The 23,113-nt window shown below is 34.5% G+C and overlaps 1 protein-coding gene across 3 annotated transcripts in view; it reads left to right on the top strand.

The window, feature by feature from the left end:
• Nucleotides 1-23,113, top strand: part of LOC122008611 (protein FAM135B-like) — a 53,551-nt gene extending 30,438 nt beyond the window's left edge. Inside the window, exons 14-16 of one of the 3 annotated variants that reach the window (XR_006119327.1) lie at nt 121-171; nt 13,178-13,305; nt 22,307-23,113. Coding sequence is in view for 2 of the 3 variants with exons in the window: in XM_042564396.1 (XP_042420330.1) it covers nt 121-171; nt 22,307-22,597 (342 nt within the window). In the remaining variant the exon portion in view is untranslated. The remainder of the gene's footprint in view (nt 1-120; nt 172-13,177; nt 13,306-22,306) is intronic. The other 2 variants (XM_042564396.1, XM_042564398.1) reach the window with 2 other exon arrangements.

The following is a 23,113-nucleotide window of genomic DNA, read 5'->3' as shown; positions in this document are numbered from 1 at the left end:
GAATTGCTCCATTGAATTGTCTCTCCAAAATTTTTCATTCATGCAATTGCCACTTAAGGAAGCCTTCCCACTTCTTGCATCAGTCTGTTTCAAATTTCTCATGTTTCATTTTTTTTTCAGATGAAGACCCTGGAACATTTCAAAAACATTATATTGTTATCGTCCCCACAGGTACTATATTCTGGACAGTTCTTATTCATATAATTTTTGTTAGTATGATCTGTGCACAATTAAAAGATTTTTATATTCTATTCACATCAAAATTAAATGGTGTTTTGATTACATTTGTTTTGATTACATTTGTTACCTTGTATTCAAGATTGCTTTATATTTTTGATTCCTCAATCAAAAGTAAGAAAATGAGAAGGGGAGCTTTGGCGCAACGGCAAAGTTGTTGCCATGTGACCAAAAGGTCACGGGTTCGAATCCTAGAAACAGCTTCTTGTAAAAAGCAGGGTAAGACTGCGTACAATGGATCCTTCCCCGGGACCCCGCATGGCGGGAGCTTCGTGCACCGGGCTACCCTTAATCAAAAGTAAGAAAATGTCTAAATGAATAGGAACAAAATTAGTAGCAAATCGTTTGAATAATTGTAGGGGTGTCAATTCGGGTGGATCGTGGGTTTGGATTAGGTCTAAGCAAGGATATTACAAAAAAATCTCAACCCGAATTTGACCCGAACCCTGATTACCCGATCGACCCGATTAAAAAAGACTTTTTGTTTTATTATTTTTCCTATAAATTTTTACTTTTATCTTATTACTTCATCATTATCATATTAACCTTATGCTATTATGTACCTAAAACATCTTAATTTTTAAAATAAAATTTGATTTAACTCCAATAAAAACTCCTAAACCCTAAATTCACGTTAACCCGAACCCAACCCGATCCTAATACAATCCAAAAATTCCCACCCGAAGCCAACCCTAAGTCGAAAACTCCCAATCCTAACCCGATATTTTTCGGGTTGGGTTGGCAGGTGGAGTTCATTTTTGATATCCCTAAATGATTGCTTCTGTTTCAAAAGTTGTAAAGGCAAGATTTCAAGCGTAGTAGTTTTAGTCTTTTGTCAAAATGGTAGGTTTTGATATTTGTCTTGTAATGGAATCAACTTAACTTAACAACAACAACAACAACAACCAAGCCTTTTCCCACTAAGTGGGGTCGGCTGTATGAATCCTTTTACGCCATTGAGCTCTATCTCCTATTATATCATCATCTATATTTAAATAAATTTTATCTTGTTTTATTGTTGCTAACCAAGTCTTTTTTGGTCTTCCTCTTCCTCGTTTTATATGCATGTTTATCATAGTTTCACATCGCCTAACTGGAGCATTTATTGGTCGTCTAAGTACATGTCCGTACCATCTTAAACGTGTCTCTCTGAGTTTTTCCTCAATAGATGCAACTCCTACTTTCTCTCTAATGCTCTCATTTCTTATTTGTCCATCCTCGTATGTCCACACATCCACCTTAACATCCTCATCTCTGCAACTTTCATCTTCTGCTCGAGTCATAGCCCAACATTCAGCTCCATATAACATAGCAGGTCTAATTGCGGTTTTATAGAACTTACCTTTAAGTTTAAGAGGTACTTTACGGTCACATAAAACACTCGACGCTCCCCTCCATTTCACCCATCCTGCTTGTATTCTATGTAAGACATCTCTCTCAATCCCTCCATCATTTTGTAAAAATGATCCTAAATATTTAAATCTCTCGGTTCCAGGCAACTCGTCCTCTCCTATCTTAACAATTGTTTCATTACTTCTAATATTGCTAAACTTAAATTCCATATATTCTGTCTTTAATCTACTAAGCTTAAAACATTTCCCTTCTAGTGTTTTCCTCCAAGATTCTAGCTTAGCATTTACTCTTTCACGTGTCTCATCTACCAAAATAATATCATCTGCAAACAACATGCACCACGGTACTGTGTCTTGAATGTGCACAGTGAGTTCGTCCATAATTAATGTAAAAAGATAGGGACTTAGAGCCGATCCTTGATGTAACTCTATCTTTATTGGAAATGCTTCCTGAAGTCTTTACTCTCGTCGTTACATCCTCATACATATCCTTAATTAGTTCAATATATGTTACGCTAACACCTCTCTTTCTAAAATTCTCCATATAATTTCTCTTGGGACTCTATCATACGCCTTTTCTAAGTCAATGAATACCATGTGTAGATCTTGTCTTTGCTCTCGATATTTTCAATTAATTGTCTAAGAAGATGTATAGCTTCTATTGTCGACCTTCCAGGCATGAATTGATTTTCTGTCACTATGGTCTCCTTCCTTAATCTTTTTCTATTACTTTTTCCCAAAGTTTCATAGTATGACTCATTAGTTTAATACCCTATAGTTTGCATTTGTACGTCTCCTTATTCTTATATAAGGAACCAGAACTTATCCTCCATCGATCAGCATTTTTTTCGTTTTCAATATCACGTTAAATAATTTTGTAAGCCATTCAATACCTTGTTTCCTAAGCACTTCCATACCTCTATCGAAATATCATCCGGTCCAACTTTTCCATTATGAATCTCATTTAAAACTTGTTTTACTTCTCAAGTTTGAATTCTACGATAAAATTAAAATTTCGATGCTCATTCGACTAATTAAATTACCTAAGTTAAGTTGGTCTCCTAAACCTTCATTAAAAAGTTGATGAAAATACCTCTTCCACCGCTCTTTTATTTCTTCATCGCTTACTAATACTCTATTACATTCATCTTTAATACATTTTATTTGGCTAAGATCTCTTGTTTTTCTTTCTCTCGCTTTAGCTATTCTATAAATATCTTTCCCCTTCTTTTGTATCCAATTTTTGATATAACCGCTCAAAAGTTTCATTTTTGCTTCACTCACTACTTTCTTAGCTTGTTTCTTGGCTATTGTATATTTTTTAAATTTTCCTCGTTCTTATAAATATTATAAGCTATTCGTTTTTCCCTACTTTCTCTTGTACTTTCTCATTCCACCACCAAGATTCTTTACTTAATGGTCATGCCCTTTGACTCACCGAGGACACTCTTAGCTACTATTTTCAACTTTGATACCATCTTATCCCATGTCGTATTAGAGTCACTAATGCTTGTATTTCTACCTTCTCTTTAAATATATGTTGCTTCCCATCCTTTAACTTCCACCACTTAATTCTAGGAATTGTATATATTTTCTTTCTATTGATACTATGTTTGAGGCGTATATCCAACACTACTACCCTATGTTGGGTAGTTAAGCTTTCTCCAGGGATGACTTTGCAATCTTTACAAATCTTTCTATCCTTCTTCCTAACCATAAGAAAGTCAATTTGCGATTTATTATTCCCACTTTTGAATGTGACTAAGTGTTCTTCTCTTTTCTTAAAAATGTATTAGCTAATATAAGGTCATATGTTATCGCAAAATCTAATATAGTTTTCCTTCCTCATTTCTCGTTCCAAACCCATAACTCCCATGTACTCTCTCATATTCCTCATTTTCACTCCGACATGCCCATTTAGATCACCTCCTATTAAAATCCTTTCATTTGGTGGAATATTTTGTAATATTTCATCTAAGTCCTCCCAAAACCTTAATTTGGTAGCTTCATCTAATCCTACTTGTGGTGCATATACGCTAATTATGTTCATAGTTTCTTTCGCCACTATTATCTTAAGAGTTATAATTCTATCCCCTTTTCTAACTACTCCTACAACTTCATCCTTTAACAAACTATCTACAATAATACCCACTCCATTTCTTGTTTTACTCTTTCCAGTGTACCATAACTTAAAACCCGAGTTCTCTATCATCTTTGCCTTCTCACCTGTCCATTTTGTCTCTTGTACACATAAAATATTAATTTTTCTCCTAATCATCATATCTACTACCTCCATTGATTTACCAGTGAGAGTTCCTATATTCCATGTTCCAAATCTTAGATTATTAGTTTTCCTATCATATTTGTTCTTATCTAACCTATGGTGTGAGAACTCTTGCCTATTTAACACTACACCCAAGTTCTCATGGAGATGTAGCGGTCCTTGCATATTTATCACTACACCCGACTTAAATGAGTTTAATATTTAATTATTTTTCTCTTAGCTTATTTAGCTTCAAATATAAGCCCATAGTAGTATGAAATACAATTGAGTTAAAATTTTAAAGCAACAAGTTAGAAAATATAGAAACATTACTACAATATTTATACATTAATACTACCAAAATGACTATAAATCAAGAATATTGATATTTCTAGCATCCTAATAAGATCGGCAATATAATTTTTTAACTCTACAGTTTTTAAGACCTAGATTATCTAATGCTCTTAGTTAATTTGATATTGGAATTTGTTTCTCTTCATGCTCATAAATATATCTCGATTAACAATTTGAAGCGACACTTGTTTAGGTGTATGTGATATGGATACATCTTTGTGACAACTTGAAGGATGCCACTCGTATATAAGGAATACTCATTTATAACAATATCCATTATTGCATCATATAATGTTGTAAATGGCAGTAAACGGTGGGCGGAGCAATCAGTGACCGCCTCAGCCGCTTAGGCGGTGCTCAACAACAACAACAACAACCAAGCCTTTTCCCACTAGGTGGGGTCGGCTGTATGAATCCTTTTACGCCATTGAGCTCTATCTCCTATTATATCATCATCTATATTTAAATAAATTTTATCTTGTTTTATTGTTGCTAACCAAGTCTTTTTTAGTCTTCGTCTTCCTCGTTTGATATGCATGTTTATCATAGTTTCACATCGCCTAACTGGAGCATTTATTGGTCGTCTAAGTTACGCGTGCGCAAAAATTCGATAAACCGATTACAACTCCGACTTTCTCTCTAACGCTCTCATTTCTTATTTTGTCCATCTTCGTATGTCCACACATCCACCTTAACATCCTCATCTCTCAACTCTCATCTTATGCTCATGTGTTCAAGTATTTAACATAGCAGGTCTAACTGCGGGTTTATAGAACTTACCTTTAAGTTTAAGAGGTACTTTACGATCACATAAAACACCAGCTCTCCTCCATTTCACTCATCTTGCTTGTATTCTATGAATCCCTCCATCATTTTGTAAAAACGATCCTAAATATTTAAATCTCTCGGTCCCGCAACTCGTCCTCTCCTATCTTAACGATTGTTTCATTACTTCTAATATTTAAACTTAAATTCCATATATATTATCTTTAATCTACTAAGCTTAAAACCTTTCTTCTAGTGTTTTCCTCAGATTCTAGCTTAGCATTTACTCCTTCACGTGTCTCATCAACCAAAATAATATCATCTGCAAAAACATGTAATATGTCCAATGTGTTCATCCATAATTAGTGTAAAAAGATAGGGACTTATGGCTGAACCTTGATGTAACCCTATCTTTATTGGAAATGCTTTAGTTACTCCGCCTGAAGTCTTTACTCTGGTCGTTACATCCTCATACATATCCTTAATTAGTTCAATATATGTTACGCTAACACCTCTTTTTTCTAAAATTCTCCATATAATTTCTCTTGGAACTCTATCATAAGCTTTTTTTAAGTCAATGAATACCATGTGTAGAACTTGTTTTTGCTCCCGATATTTTTCAATTAATTGTCTAAGGAGATGTATAGCTTCTATTGTCGACCTTCCAAGCATGAACCCAAATTGATTTTCTGTCACTGTGGTCTCCTTCTTTAATCTTTTTTCTATTACTTTTTCCCAAAGTTTCATAGTATGACTCATTAGTTTAATACCCCTATAGTTTGCACAATTTTGTATATATCCCTTGTTCTTATATAAGGGAACTAGAGTACTTATCCTCCATTGATCAGACATTCTTTTCGTTTTCAATATCATGTTAAATAATTTTGTAAGTCATTTAATACCTTGCTTCCCTAAGCACTTCCATACCTCTATCGGAATATCATCTGGTCCAACGACTTTTCCATTGTGCATCTCATTTAAAGTTTGTTTTACTTTTGAAATTTGAATTCTACGATAAAAATTAAAATTTCTATGCTCATTTGACCTAATTAAATTACCTAAGTTAAGTTAGTCACCTAAACATTCATTAAAAAGTTGATGAAAATACCTCTTCCACCACTCTTTTATTTCTCCATCATTTACTAATACCCTATTACATTAATCTTTAATACATTTTATTTGGCTAAGATCTCTTGTTTTCCTGTCTTTCACTTTAGCTATTCTATAAATGTCTTTTTCACCTTCTTTTGTATCCAATTTTTGATATAATCGTTCAAAAGTTTTATTTTTTGCTTCACTCATTACTTTCTTAGCTTCTTTCTTGTCTATTGTATATTTTTTTAAGTTTTCCTCGTTCTTACAAATATATAATTCCTTATAAACTATTCGTCTTTCCTTCACTTTCTTTTGTACTTTCTCATTCCACCACCAAGATTCTTTACTTAGTGGTGCATGTCTCTTTGACTCACCGAGTACACTCTTAGCTACTATTTTCAACTTTGATATCATCTTATCCCATGTTGTATTAGAGTCATCGTATATTTCACCTAATGTTTGTATTTCTACCATCTCCTTAAATATATTTTGTTTCCCATCCTTTAACTTCCACCACTTAAAAGTGTTTGAATTTTTTTGCTATTTTTTAGACATAATATTATAAATAGTCACCATTCTTTATATAATATATGTAATTAAATAATATTTATGCATAAATAAACGTCATGCAATACAATTTATAGAAGGTATAAATAAATATATAAATGTAACTAACAAGATAATTAATAAAGATTCATTACCATATTAACAGTGTTATAAATGGCGGTAGACAGTGACAGAGCGGTTAGTGATTGCCTACCACCTCAGGTGCATAGGCGGTGCTTAGATGGTTGAATTTTTTACTATTTTTTATATATAATATTATATATAATCATTATTCTTTATAATATTTATTTTTAATAAATATATTATATATATATATATATATATATATATATATATATATATATAATGAGATAATTTTATTAGACTTTAATTAAGTCTATTTAAATTATTTCAATCATAGTTAGGAGTTGATTAACATTATTAACCCAAAGTTAATTAAACTCCAACTTATAACTTACCTGCGTGTCCTGTTTCAGTTGGGCGATGAGTTCGACGTGTCGTCGGGACCGCATGACGAGTTTAGATGCATAGTCAGCCCTAGCGACACCTTCGGGCCTGTCGTCGGGCTCGAGCGACGCATCCGGGCTTGTTGCTAGCCCGGGCTAGTCGTCGGGCTTGGGCGACGCCTCCGGGCCTGTCGTCGGGCTCGAGCGACGCATCCGGGCTTGTTGCTAGCCCGGGCTAGTCGTCGGGCTTGGGCGACGCCTCCGGGCCTGTCGCCGGGCTCCAGCGATGCCTCTAGGCCCATCGCTGGCTCGAGCGATGCCTCCAGGCATGTCGTTGACCCAAGCGACACCTCTAGGGCCGTCGCCTCAGTCGGACGACGCGTTCGGGCTTGTATGACATCCGGACGCATTGCCAAGCTCGGGCTACGTGTCAGGACGCGTCGTTGGGCTTAGGAACGTTAGGCTTCACCTAGGTAGCCGTCATTTAGAACATTGCATTTTAATACTAAAAAACTAATATCATTACTTTTACCGAAAGCCTCAGTTTAAAATTCAAAGTTTCAATCCAACATGACAATAAGCCAACGGGATTAGACTAAACATATCTAATATTCTAAATCATCTACACATAAAGCATCAACTACATTCATAATCCTCTTATCATGGGACTCAAAATCAACATCTTCATTCTCCTCTATCTATGTATCTAAATCCTCATTAAGTTCTCTAATTGGAGTGTTCCTTGCACTTCTTGGTTGTAACACTTCATTCGCTCATGAGGCCTCTGCCACTATTCTTCAAGTAGGTCTCAAACTTGACTCGCCCCTCATCTTCATCACTAGCATCAACAAGCTAACCTTGAGCTTCACTAGTTTGAGAGGATAGAAGTAAATCTCCGCCCATTTCTCCTTTACTCTTCTTTTTCATAAGATTGGCATATACAAAATCACTCAATCTTGATGTCGCAAGCCTATTCCTCTTCTTACTATGTATCTAAACAATTAGAAAATTATTAAAAACTAATAAAAAAAGATAGATAACGTAATTTATGAATTACTACTTACCCCTTCAAATTGACTCCAATTTCTTTTACACCATGATGAACTACTTGTCAAAGAGAGAAATCTCATTGTCATTTGTTATAAGTTTGGAGTGTCTACCATAATTGGACCACTATCCAACTTAAAATATAAAGAGGCAAAAAAATAATAAATAAAAAAAATAGGTAAAAGAGATGTATATGTTAGTGAATACAAATAAAGGAAAAAGATATAAATCAAAGTCATGGTGTACATATTCACCTTCTCATATGCTACAATTGCCATTTTTCTTCTAAAGTTTCCCGTTTTACTCTTATACTTCAACGATTTATCATTAGAAATTGTGGATTACATAAAATTCTTTGAACACAATTCAAGAACTTATTCATGACATTGGTGTCATCTTTTATGTTTGGATCTTTGAAGTAAAAATCCGGATTCAACAGGTGACATAATGCAAATGACTATCAAGTCTACCCTTAGACTTCTCATCAATAATCTTCGAAATAAGGGTGATATTTCCTTCTTTTTTTAAAGCCTTTCTAATCTCTTCCTTGGCTTCTTCAAGTGCACCGATAAAGGCCATTAAGGGCTTAACAAGGTTTAAAACTTTCACTAAAGGGGTGAAAGTATTCAAAACCAAAGAAACACCATTCCAAAAAGAGATACTTATTATCGTCACCTCCGCCGCTTTCCCCTTCACACTACTCCTTAATTTTGTTTTGCTCCACTCCTCGAATGTAAACATAAGTCTCAATTGATCTTTTTTGTTATTGAAACTTTCTAAGGTTAAAAATGAAATAGCAAATCTAATCACCCTAGGCCTCACAATATCCCTCTTCTTGGTATATTTTTTCATAATTACCAAAGTTCTATGATGTGCATAGATGAATATTGTAAAGGCCTTTGCTTTCTTAAACATTCCACTAACTTGGGTAGCTTTCCAATTACTTCAAGCATGATGTTGATTGTATGAGTCGCACAAGAGGTCCAAAAAAAAATTGAGGCTGTGTAACCTTGAATAACTCTGCCGCCACCATATTGTTTATTACATTATTCGTCATTACTTAAATAACATGCTGAGGGTCAATTTCATTACGTATTTTTCCACAAACTCGAAGATGTAAGCCCCGGTGTGTACCTTCATGGATTATTCAATAGAACCAAATAATGAAGTGTCTAGTTTGCAATTAACACAAATTCATAATACTTCTTTTCTTGCGATCCGTCCATGCATTGGTCATAATTGAACATTCATTTGTTATCCATTGCTCTTCATGTTCTTTTAGAGATAATTTGGTCCTTAACTTCTTCCTTCAAAAGTGACTCTCAGATATTGACTTAGAGGTTTGTAGCTCGGGCCGAATTGGCCAATCGTCTCTACAAATTGTTTAAAGCTTTGATTGTCAATTGTATGAAATGGAATCCCGGCCTCATGAATACATCTTGCAAGGTATTCATGCACATCATTTGTAAACTTTAACTTCAATGCATCATTTATGTTTTGTTATTTGTTAGATTGATTGCGGATGCCCACTTTTCAATAGGCCCGAGGTGCTTTGACTTCTTTTTAAAAGAATCTCCCTTTCCTTCACTTGACAATCATCATCCTCTACATCAACACCTATATTTACTTCTGTTCTCTCTTCTTTAGTTCTTCCACTCTTTCTCATTTATTCTTGTTATTTTCAAGATAAGTTCTTACATTTTTTTTCTTCATAGGACATGCTTTAACTTATCCTACAATACTCGCAATATAATGCTTCATCTGATAAACTCCTCCCTTAATAAGCCTCTTACACAATTTGCATGTGATCCAATCTCTTTTTTCTTTGCAATATAACATCCGATAATCCCAAACAATATTACTAAAATTTCGCTTCAATTCCACCTCCGATTGTTTCTCATTTTCCATCATTAATCTTCAATAATTAAATAAAAGATCAAAAACTTAAACAAAAACTTACTAGAAATATATAAAAGCTAACCTAGTGTGCTCGTGGCGGCAGTAAGTGATGGAGGTGTGGCAGCGTGGCGGTGCGATGGCTGCGGGGGCGGTTTCAGGCAAAAGGAGGTGAGTTGTGAGTGACTTGGTGTGTTGATGGAGTTATTTGTGCTTTGGAAGGGAGAGAAAGTGTATTAATATATCTAGTTTTTAAAATTTTGTTGACTTTAACCACCTCACCCACTGCCGTAACCACCTCAACCAACGCTGTGCGTGCCACCTTGCCCGCCTCACCAGCCTCGCCTCATCTTTAATCGCCTAAAACACTGTTTAAGGCAAAGGCAGTGTGGTTGATGTTCGGCTCCAGCATAGGCGGCCACTTCGGCGTCCATTTAGAACATTGACATCATAACAGTAGAATAACATCATTCAAGGATGCATAAGTTAGTAACAACAATTAGTGCTAAACGTTTACTAAGTAGCTGAAAATATGCCAACATAGTAGCTAACTCATGATGATGAACATAACTAGATTCATGCTACTCTTGTTAACCAATATGGCTGGAATATTAAAGTGGCAGTCCGGTGTACAAAGCTCATGCTAATGTAGGGTTCGGGAAAGGATTTATTGAACGCAGTCTTATTTATTTCGCAAGAGGCTATTTCTGAGACTCAAACTCGTGACCTCTAGGTCATGCGATAGCTTTATCATTGGCTCCTTTTCAATATAGCTAGACTCTTACAAATGAAAAATACAAAAAAGTAAAACGCATAAAAAAAAGTGTAATAGAAAAATAAAATAAATGGACAGAAAAAAATTACCTCAAGTCTGTGAATCTAGAGGTTAAAGGAACAATGAATGAGCACACAAGTGCAAAATGGAGTGAGGGAGAATGTGCATGATATAATATTTGATATTCTTTTGGCATCATAGCATCATTAATGTATTATTGTTATTCCTCTTTAGTTTCATCATTTTCTCATGTTTCCTCTCTTAAACTCTTACGCATTTTTTATAGAAATTAAGATATATATTATTTAGAGAGTAAATGACCTACAATACACTTGATAAGTGATGCATTATATATACAAATATAGCCGATAAAGAATACATCATATATGAGTGAACGATCCACAATCCACATTATAAAGTGCACCATATGTATGCATATAAAGGGTGAACAACTAACAATTTACTCAAACATAAAAAATAGATCTCATATAGAGTGGGTGAACGAGTTGTAATCCACTCAGTGAGGAGTTCATCTCATCTTTGTTTACAAAGGGTGAACAATTTGCAATGCACTCAAAAATGAAAATGCATCACACATGGAGAGGATGAACGACCCACTATGCACCTTGTGAAATATACATCTTCTATATGTATGTAAAGGATGAACGACCTATAATCCAACCAGTAAAGATATATTGTGTGTGTGTGGGAATGACCTACAATCCACCAAATATGAAACACATCATACGACCTGTAATTTACATAATAATGAAAATGAATCTCTTGAAAGAAAGGGTGAATGTGCAATCTACTCGATGATGAATTCATCTCATATGGAACTAACAAAGCCTACTAAACATGAGAAAGACCCCCTTTTTTGTGCATCGAACCAATTATTTTATTAAATTTGGTAGAGTAATCACTCCTATTTTAGAGGATGGTGCCAAAACTCTATGTAGTTATAGAACTCTTTCAGAGTGCAGAGTGAAAACTTTGTAATATATGTATCCATTCAATGTTGTATTACTTTATTAGAAATAGGTTTGTATTTCATTTCTTTAGTGCTCTTAAGGTGGTTTAAATTTGTTCATTCCATTATCCTAAGTTTTTATTACCTATCAAGTAAGGTTGTGATACCACATATAACAAAGGTACACAAGTATAAAACTATAAGAAACTAATAGCATTATATAAGGACAAACTATTAAATTGATAAGTATCAAAGGCAAGAGTATCATCCACATGTAGATATCCATCAAAATGCACAGTAGGAAGCAAGTACATTAAATTAATTTACCTTTAAACCCTTGTTTCATCATGCAAGATTTCTTTTAAAATTTCCCCCTTTTGAAAATAATATATTCAATTAATCTTATAATTATGTTTCATCAATTTAGTAAATACCAAACAGAATTAAGCATGAAACATAATGCATCGGCTTGCCTCTAAAAAAAGGCTAACCTCTAATTGGTGCATCAACATGGATGAATTATCGTAAGAGAGGGAACGGTGCCATAGGGTCTCATTTCATGACTTGGAATGTACTACCACGGGCTAGAGAGACAAAGAGGGTATTGTGTGTGACTACATTGTTGTTGCTCTGGCTACAACAACAATAGGGGGAGTGATGCACTGATGCTTGCCAACATTGCTTACAAATAGAGGAGAAAGGCCTTAAGGACATGGGATCTTCTTATTGCGAGGAAAGGAGGAAGCAAGGCTGAATGTTGCCGTTGGTTAAAGACAACAACCACATGTGGCAACCCAACACGTAGCAATGATAGTCATGGGTGCCCACCTTTGATGTTGTTGCTATAGCAATGGCGGCAAATAGGAGTAAGTGCGCAAAGAATGTGACATTGTGTGCAAATGGAGGAAGCGAGAGGGGGGGGGGGGGGGGGGGAGAGGGCATGGGGTGAGACTACTGTGGTTGCTACCACTACATTGTGAGGGATAGAAACACGGGTTGGGAAGGACGATTAGGTTAATTAAATTGACAATTTTGGAAATAAGTCCATTAATTTTTAGAAATTACAACTAGATCCCTAAGTTTAAAAAACTGGATCAATGATATAACAATCTTAATCTCTTCGAGTTCAACTCCAACATCACTCCTCTTCTGTTATTGGTGCTCTATTTGGTGTTTTTCTTCCTTTTTTTTTAATTGTGTTTCATTTCCTCATGACAAAATGACAAAATTTATGGATGTTATGGGAATAAAATTTTTCTATCTTGACCAATACTGTCAAAACTATGTTCGCCTCTGCAACACAATAACAAAAAAAATATCTTGGTTGTGTGTCCACCGATATTGATTGTCACTTGAAATGGTTGCACCATGTGGTATCAAACAAATATCATTTTGTCTTGGCTGATATAGGTAAAAAAGAGGCAATCTTAAAGCAGGGGAGAAGGCATACTTAATGAACAGAGCAATGTGAGGAAGTCTTTTTGTATTGTTAACCCAGTTATCGCGATCCGACTAATCCTGGAGGTGGATGGCCCAAGGTGAGGAAGTCTTAGATCTTTGATAAAGGGGAGCTGACAATTTTTCTTTATATGTACGGAAGGATTTGTGTATATTTACAAGGAACAAAATACAATTCTGATCATGAGGGGATTGGGGTGGGGATAGATGTCAATGAATATTTTATCATATGCAATTAAATAACAATAATCTTGAATAACATGATGTACTAGAAAATTTGTATATGTAATTTATTGTGAAATAATTCTATTATCTAATCTGTTAATAATTCTATTAATTATTTAGTGGTATTTTCTATTGATCCTTATTAAGTTGCTTATAATTCCTAAATTTAACACTTTGCATAACTTAACAAATTTGATAAATTATATGATTGCGTTAATATCACTGATGACTTAATTATTGTACTATAAATTTAGTATAACTATAATAATGATCAAAGTATTAAATTTAGCATAAATTATTAGTTTGTTATAAAATTTTTGTAAAGACTTGTGTTACATATTTAAATATTTTGATTAAAGATAACATTATACTTAATGTAGGTTATGATTTATCTAAGTTTGCTTAGTTTATATGCTTTATAATTAATTAATACATAATTGATTGATAATATTTGCTGAACAATACTATATACTTTATGGTCTATCAATAAAACTCTTATAATGAAGTATATAAGTTATTTAAAACCCATTCAAAATCACCTTGGCACAATTTAAAGTAAATTTGTTGTTTGGGGCTCTTTAAGTTTCAAAGATTTAATAATGGAGAGTCTATGTTTTGCCAAATGTTTCTTGTTGGATAAGTCATCAAAGGACTCATTTATAAGTTCTTTTAATCTCAAATGAGCGGGGACTAAGTGGAGTGCGAGGATACAATTGCTATCTCCTAGGATACTAAGTTTGACATTGCTTCTAGTTCTTTACTTTTTCATTCTCAAATATTTGGTTTGCGTGAGGAAATTGGGGCTTGTTTAAACCTTTATTCCTTTTGTTTAGCAAGATTGAGCTTAATGATTCTTTCCTTAGGTTCTTAAAACACACATATAGAGATTATAAAGTTGAAGGTTGAATGATGTTGACAATATTTCTGTGTAATCGTCACTCAGATTTTTTCACTGTCTTTCATTTTGTTGAGAATTAAGCATCTCTTTGTCATTGATAGAGGTAAAATCCACATAAGCAATTTATAATGATGAAGGTGATGTTTTGGTGTGTATTATATCCTAGTGTAGTGTTGCTATCTATAACAACTTTACTAGTCTTGTATTAACATTCCAAAAATATATGAAAGATATTATTGCTCTTTCATATATCATCTGATGGTTTATCTAGGAGTTATCTTCTTTATTTTCATATAACTATTGTCTTTCACATATTCAATTATTGCTGAAATTTTTTGTGGATACTTTGATTCAATATTACTCTTGTTGCAACCATTGACTCACCAGATAGTATTGTCTATTACTTGAGAGTTAGATAGCATTTCTTGTGTTCTTTTGTTTTGCATAATGATGTCAGAACTAGTATCTACTCTAGGATGGGTGGTGACGAGTCCTTTCTCTAATGAAGTAGCCGTAATATGCGGTGTTCCTCGAAGAAATGATCTAAAGGTTATTCTGTGGTGTATATAGTTTCACGGTTTTTGGTAGTTGAAAATAATTGTTTGTGCTTGAGACCAACAAACATGGATAGCCAGTCTCTAATAGTTGGTTTCTTGGATCATTTTCAAAATGTGTTAGGATATTGGCCTATCAGTTTGGCATTACATTTTCCAGTCAGTTGCCTAACTGTAGGCACAGGTTATTCTGTTTGAATCTGTTTTGCCTATTTTATTGTTAATTAAATTGAATTTTTGAGACATTGTATGAGTTTTTTAATGGTATATACCGCATCTAGTGGAAGATTCATTGTTCAATTTCTTGATGAAACAAGATTACTAGGCAATCAGCACTATATATGCACTATCTATCTAATGCCTGATCCTCCTAGGATTTGCATCATGTTACATGAATTCAATCATGTGCCTTTCGGAAATAGCCTCTTGCAAAGCAGGGTAAGACTGCGTACAAAAGACCCTTCCCCAATGCCCACATTGGTGGGAGCTTCATACACCGGATTGTCCTTTTTTATTGTCATAGTTTTAAACCCGATAGCTCACATGATTGTATGACGTGGATATCTATGAATAAACTTAAATCACATGAATAATATGGCTTATTATCTATCAAAGCACATAAGATGATGCAACCACCATGGCCATAAACCAAGGGTCAACATCTGATATAAAACAAAATCTTATTGTCAAATATTATTAGTTTTCTTATAACATGACTTGTGACAGTAACTAGTGAATTAGGATCGTATATAATGAAAACACATAGTATATATACCTTGGTTCAAGTTTATAGAGCCAAATAAAGATGGTATCTAAAATGGTACGTGAAACAATTTAAATTTTGAGATGAGACAATTGGCATGGGTGAAATTTGCAATTGCCCCTATTGGCATGTGAAACTTGTGGATACAGACAAATAGCAGAGGTTGTCTGTTCATGAGGCTTCCCTGAGTGCCTCGACTTTGAGGTTTCCATGAGCTCTAGCCATGAGGCTTCCACCAGCTGAAAGTTGGCAAGACCTTCCTTGAGGTTTTGTGCGAGCTAGGGTTCCATTGGAAGCTTCCTCCATAAGGACCCACCCCCAAGGCTCCTGTGAGCTGGAGGTTATTTGCGAGAGTTTCTATGAGATTTTCCCCCATTTCTTGTTCTTCCCTCAGTTATTCTCCTACTGATCAGTGCCAATCAGCACCTCTTGATGCACTGCCACACATCTTGTTTTGACCTATTGTTGAAGCCTCAACACAGAATGAGACTTTTAAACCATACATAAAACTGACAACTTGAATGCACCAACTCAACTGTCCATAAAATTCTTGAATCGGACTTTAGTATCTAAAACTCTGTTTCATGTCAGGTGTATTAGTAGTTTGTATACTGTTTAACTTTTCTTGTGTAATATCAAGTTGTAGCACTTGTCTGGGTTAAAAATTGCTATTTAAATAAATAATTATTTTTAGCTTTAGTTGATATACTGTAAGATTTAAGAAAGTATGTTGCTATGTTGTTGCTACTATTGCTGATATACTTGTTTGTTTGTTGTATTTTAGTAATTGCTACATTTGTCTGATGAACAATGACAGTATCTCATTAATAACTAAGGTGTTGGTTCCCTGGTGCGAGAGAAACATCTAAAAGAAAGAAAGAAAAGAAAAGAAAAAAAAAATAATATTGACTGATTGTGTTTCCTTAAAGGATGAAATAGAAAAAAATTAAATGTTCTTTCATATTTTTATAATAAAGTTGGGGTTGGTGCAATGATGTTTAAGGCAGTGGAAGGAAGGGCTGTAGGGAAGTTATAATGTTGATTAATTAATGAGAGGAAAAAAAGGAAAAAAGATGAGGAGTAAAAGAATTAAATACCCTTGCTATTAATTCATTGCATACTTTGCCATACCCATCTTCTGTTGCTTTTTAAAAACCGCATGACTGCTACTTACAACCTTTAGCAAGCACCATACTTAACATTATCCAGTGTTGTAAATGGCGGTAGGCGGTGCGGTCAGTGATCGCCTACCGCCTCAGGTGCCTAGGCAGTTGAATTCTTTTACTATTTTTTATACATAATATTATAAATAATTATTATTCTTTATAATATGTATTTTTAATAAAAATATCTTAATTTAAATATTTAAAAATAATAAATATTTTTTTTTAAAAAAATAGATATACTAAATTAATGAAATAATTTTATTAGGTTTTAATTAAGTTTATTTAAATTATCCCAATCATAGTTAGGAGTTGATTAAAATTATTAACCTAAAGTTATTTAATTAAACCTTAACTTATAACTTACTCGCGTACCTTGTTTCAGCCGAGTGATTAATCCAACACATTAACAAGACCGCATGACAAGTTCGGATGTGTAGTCGGGCCCATTGTCGGTCGATGCCTCAGGGCCCGTCGTCGGGCTCGACCTACACCTCAGGGCCCGTCGCCGGGCTCGGCCTACGCCTTGGGGCCTGTCGTCGGGCTTGGACCGCTTGGCCTACGCCTCCGGGCTCGGCCTACACATTCAGGCTCGTCGTTGGGCTCGACCTACACCTGTGGGCTCGGGCGATGCCTTTGGGCTCGTCACCGAGGTCAAGTGACCTGTTTGGGCTTTTGCGACATCTGGACGTGTCGCCAAGCTTGGGCAACGTGTCTGGATATGTCGAAGGACTCAGGGGACGCTTTCAAGCTTGCACAACAAGTCCGGACTCGTCATCGGGCCCAAGGGACGCGTCATAGTGACAAACAGCGGCGGTTCCAGGCACGACAGTGGCGGAAGAAGGTGAGTTACCTCCTAAAACACTGCCTCAGGCAAAGGTGGTGCGGTTGATTCCTACCTCCCGCTTAGGTGGCGCCTAGGCAGCTGCCATTTAGAACACTGACATTATTGCTAACATCTTATTTACCCTCCACGCCACCACTTGTGGCTGCAGATTCCATGTTGCCCTGACCTCTCACTTCCAAGAGACAACAAATGCTACTCAACTTACAGATTGATGCCTCATGGTTCACATTCATTTTCACCCATATTTGGCTGAAAGTTAAAATGGCCTAAATCTTTTCTATGGAATTGTGCATGGCTCCCATTCATCCACAATCTGTCAGACTAATTGACAGAAATGGGCAACTGGTTCCCTCCTTTGTCACAGGATCATCATCCCTCCCAAGAAATAAACATACCCTAATTCTGATTTTGACAAAAAAATATTGAGGGAAATGAAAAAAAAAAAAGGTATTTCCTTTCCCTATCTCACTCCCAAGTATTTATTCCTATTGCTTCAAGGTGTCAATTACAAAAATTCATTCCCAGTTTCAAACAGATCTGTTCAATCATTTGATTTATTAGAATTTTCATAAAATATGATTTTATAACCACTCTATCCACCATTAATTCTCATGCATTCTCTGTTAACTGGGATATCTACCAAATAAAGAAGTTAAATTCACTCCAAAGGCAATGTCACAGTAATAATAAAATCAAATAAAAAATCTTTGCCAATAAAGTTTTTCACCAAGTTAGGAATTATCTTTTACATGAAATTACCACACTAAATGATTTACAGGAATACAAGATATATGTCTTAAATCCGTAGACTACTTAAATTCATAAATTGTTGTCCAATTATTTATATAGGAATGCAAGAGTTCTCTAGTTTGATATATCTCAAGTAAGCTCCTCCTAGGTGGTGCTCGTTTTGGTCAAAAGCAGGAATTACAATGTTGCGGAAGTTTATATAACAGCTCTATTACTTCAAAGTGCCTCAAGTAATCAACAAAATATATCTTGAATACAAAGGAGAACGTACACTTTAACAGATATTCATAAAAGGAACTGATAGATCGACATGTTTTGACTACAACTTGTATAGATCTGTGCCAATTTAAGTTACGTCTAATGGTTATTTGAGACATTAATTGAGGTGTTGAGTCATGTCGGTCACCACAAGCATAATTTATTGTTTCTCTCGCTAACTGACATTGAGACGCTTTGTCAGTGCAACTAGAGTGACAACTTGTGGCGGAAATAGAGAGGAAGAGAGGTTCAAGGCTGAAACTAAGAGGAGAGAAGAGTACTTGGGGAGAATGAGCGACAACTATGATAGGCACAACAATTGACATAGGGACTAGCGATGGATGCAACGACAGGTGGTGGGCGTGATAGCGACAATAGTAGACTTGATAGGTCTCAAGGGAGGTGCAGATTAGAGATAAGTAGGTAGAGAAATAAAAAAACTAAATGTAATTCCATTTTTTTTAAATACAACTATTGTAATTAAATATGGTTGAATTAAATTATCCTATATATAAACTTGGCTTAATCTTAAACTAGAATTGTGTCTAATTTGAATTAACTTGATCATATCACCATATCTACTTGATGAACTTCACCTAATCCTAAATTAAATTTCACTCAACCTCAAAACTTAAAATATTAGTTTCATTTAACCTAATAATTATAAAAAAAATGTAAAAATTTAAATAGGATAAAATTTGGGCAAACATCAAAAGGGCGCCCTTTATTTTTGGAATCATCATGATGATGCCCCACTTTGATTTTCATTAAAAGGGTGTCTACCATTTACTATACTATTCCCATTATTATCTCTCGCCTATATTTCCCGCCTAAATCTTGAATCGGGGGCGTGTTGTAGGAGTTACAGTTTCGTAGCTGCTACAACTAAGCTGTCACACAATTGTAGCAGCTATAGTTTCATAGCAGCTACACTACGACTGTAGCTGCTACAAGGTGACTCGGGTTGAACCACGGAACACACAAGATATCAAATCGAAACTCTACATTTGTTATCAGGTGTAATCCGTAACATCGTTTAAAGCCTTTTCGGAGGTTCTGAAGAATTTTAGTCCTTTTTATTAAGATTATTTTTCATATTGTAGCAGCTACGAAACTGTAGCAGCTACGAAATTGTAGTTGCTACAACATGGGGTGGGGCACCCTTTTGATAAAAAATCAAAGTGGGGTGCCCCTTTGACGATTTGGAAATAAAAGTGGTGCCTTTTTGATTTTTGCCTATAAAATTTAGCGTCTAACATAAGTTAATTTTTTTTTGCATGTTCCAACTTTTATAATGTCATGAGAGGACGGTGAGACTATGTCAAGATTCACTTTGAGTTTAATATCAAGAAACACCTAGGTTTTGGTAACACTTTGATTAAATAAAAACTTATTTAATTAAGTTAAAACAATATTTATTTATTTTTTCACTATTTATATTTATCTTATTGGCATATAATTGTTAAATCATGGAGGACTTTGTCCAACAAAGTGACCCTTTGCATGTGATACCCACGATGCATTTCGCACACGCTGAAAATCGATCTCATGACCTATTGTAGTAACACCACATGCATATGCTAGTCCATGGGGGCGATATAATTTGTAGTAAAAGGTGAACCATTATCTCGGCAGCTCCTCCAGGATGACCTCCTCACTGTCTAAAAGGGAGGTAACTCACAGGAGGCTTCTCCTAGTAACAACAACGCATGCAAGGAGGGGTTGAGGTAACCAACGAGGCATTCCACACCGTTGGGAATCGACCTCAAGCCTATTGGTAGCAACACCGTTGCATGAATCAACTACGTCAGCTCGTGGGGGTTGTGGGGGCAACATAATTGTAAATACAGATGATTGCAATAGGTGAGTACATAAGTGTGCACTATGTACTGATCATATCACACTCATTTTTTTAAAAAAACATTAAGTTCAATTTGAAGGTATAAGAAATTCAAATTGAACTGAATTATTAATATTTCTTTACTTATAAAATTAAATAAATTCAATTACAAAATTCAAATTTTAATTTTAATATGTTATTTAAATTTTTAAATTTTTGTATCTTCCTTTTTATTTTTACTCTAATAATTGTTGTTATGTGGGAAAAAATAAAACCAAATTAAAACTTAATGTTATAATTTTAAATTATTTATTTTATTTAGTATTTAATACTCAAACTTTTATCGAATGCTAATGAATATATATAAACTTGTAAAATATATACATTCATTTTAAACAAAATTGCATTCTCATCTCAAGCCTTTAAATCTAAGATTGCTCTGATGTTGTAGAAATTTTAAACAAAACACGTTTCAATTTATAGAGGACTAGAGAAAGTTTCATTTTCTTATTGCACATTCTAGCATTTTACATGCAAAATCATTATAAAATTAAAAAAATTATAATCTTCAAGTAACTGAAGCTAAAAATTAAAATTGAATTGGTTGCAAACATTTTTAACTCTAAACACTGAGATAATAAAATTAATCGACAAATATAACTAGAATAACAAACATCTATTATACATTCTGTATTATTAACACTCTAATTAATATATGAACAATTAATTCTAATAAAAAATATTTAAACATTATAACTTATATTAAGTAAAATTAATTATGTCAAAACTGTAACGACACGATAACATATTGTATAGACATTGCACCATTCAAGTTAGAGATCCAAACTGCTTAAGATTTTAGAGCAAAAGTTTATATCAAGTGCCCAGTATTGTTGGCCCTATGATAAGATGCAGGTAAATCCCATAGAGCATTTTGTCTTAGCAAAGACCCTTTGCATGAGGGAGGTCAGACACTCAATCAATGAGACATTTTGCACCAGAATTGACCCCAAGATTTATTGGAGTATGCACGAGTACTAATTGCGCTAACCCATAGGCGCAAAAAACCTTGATTTGGCATATATCAATATATTGATAATCTAAATTATGCCCATAGGATATCTCTAAGGGTTTTGAAGGTGTTGATTAAGGGTTTAAGCCTTAGTTTATGTAAACAGCAATCACTTAATAATCATTTTAACTACAAAACTTGTAAACTCTAAAGGTGAAACATTTCTACATTATCTTCCATGTTGGCACATTTGAATGCTTTATCGTTGTCATTATATATATTTATAATTCTAATTGTTTGTTTCAAAGCAAACACAGAGGTTGGTTCAAACCTATTTAAATATTCCCGACCATGAGGTACCAGACTTTTGTCCAGATAGGACTTGAAAGGAGAAGACTGGATTGTCTACGTATGTCTATTTTCTGATTCACTTTCTGCAATCCATTTTTTGATTTTCTTTTGTTTGACACGATCATGATGATAAAACACTATTAATTAATCTCATGATATGAGTTAGCAATAGTAGTTGGTTATCATGAAAGGATAAGGTCATACGTGGTACTAAATTTGTGTGACACAATAAACTTAGGAACCTTGTTGGATTGCTTTCTCAAATTAAAATCATCATCATTGTCATAATCATCAGTCCATGTTTATCCCATTTTGCTCATTCAAATTTTCTCCATTTGTATCTGTTGAGATTCCATGTTTTTTATATAGCAGACAAATGATTGCTTTATTTATTTGTTTTAATTTGTGTCAATTTGTCAGGACGGTTATGTTCCTTACCATTCTGCCAGAATTGAATTATGCCAAGCATACTCATTGGATCTATCAAAGAAGGCAAATATCTTCATGGAAATGCTGAATAATTGCTTGGATCAGATCTGTGCCCCTTCATCTGAAAGGCGAGTATTGTTGCGGTGTGATGTGAATTTTGACACATCTTCTCAAGGGAGAAACTTAAATACATTCATTGGACGAGCAGCCCACATTGAATTTCTTGAGACTGACATATTTACAAAATTCATCATGTGGTCCTTTCCAGAATTTTTCCTTTGAATAACAAGTTGGATAAGCTTCTTTACTGCCCTTTCATCCACCTCTGTGCCGACTAACGTTAGTCCAGTGATTAAATAGCAGGATTTCACCCTTTATCTATATAGTTTTATTCTTTTTCTCACCAGTGTACATGTAGTCATTTTTTACATATATGAATTAGGCTAAATCAGATAAGGGTTATGCAGATTATGTGAAAAGGAAGTCTGCAGCTCTAGTGTTTGTATCATATGCTAGAACAAGTGTAGTTCACTGATTTTCTCTGTTTTGTTGGCTGAATAATTTGGTTTTTCTTCATTGAATCTTCTGATCCATTTTTTTTTCATGTGACTTCAAGCTTGTGTTGTGGATGATATACTTCAATTTCCAGAATACCCATGAACAGAAGAATTGTCCTCTCAGATGGTAGCGCTGGATCCAGGATTTATTTTCTTCTCTTTTGTATTATATTATCCTTTTTTCCCCATATAAGAAAAGTTATGAAAGTTTTCCATATCATGTCAGTGGCGGTGTTTGTTA

The sequence above is a fragment of the Zingiber officinale genome, chromosome 8A (genome assembly GCF_018446385.1).
Source record: "Zingiber officinale cultivar Zhangliang chromosome 8A, Zo_v1.1, whole genome shotgun sequence".
Lineage (NCBI taxonomy): Eukaryota > Viridiplantae > Streptophyta > Magnoliopsida > Zingiberales > Zingiberaceae > Zingiber > Zingiber officinale.
This window is presented reverse-complemented; position numbering and strand designations above follow the sequence as displayed.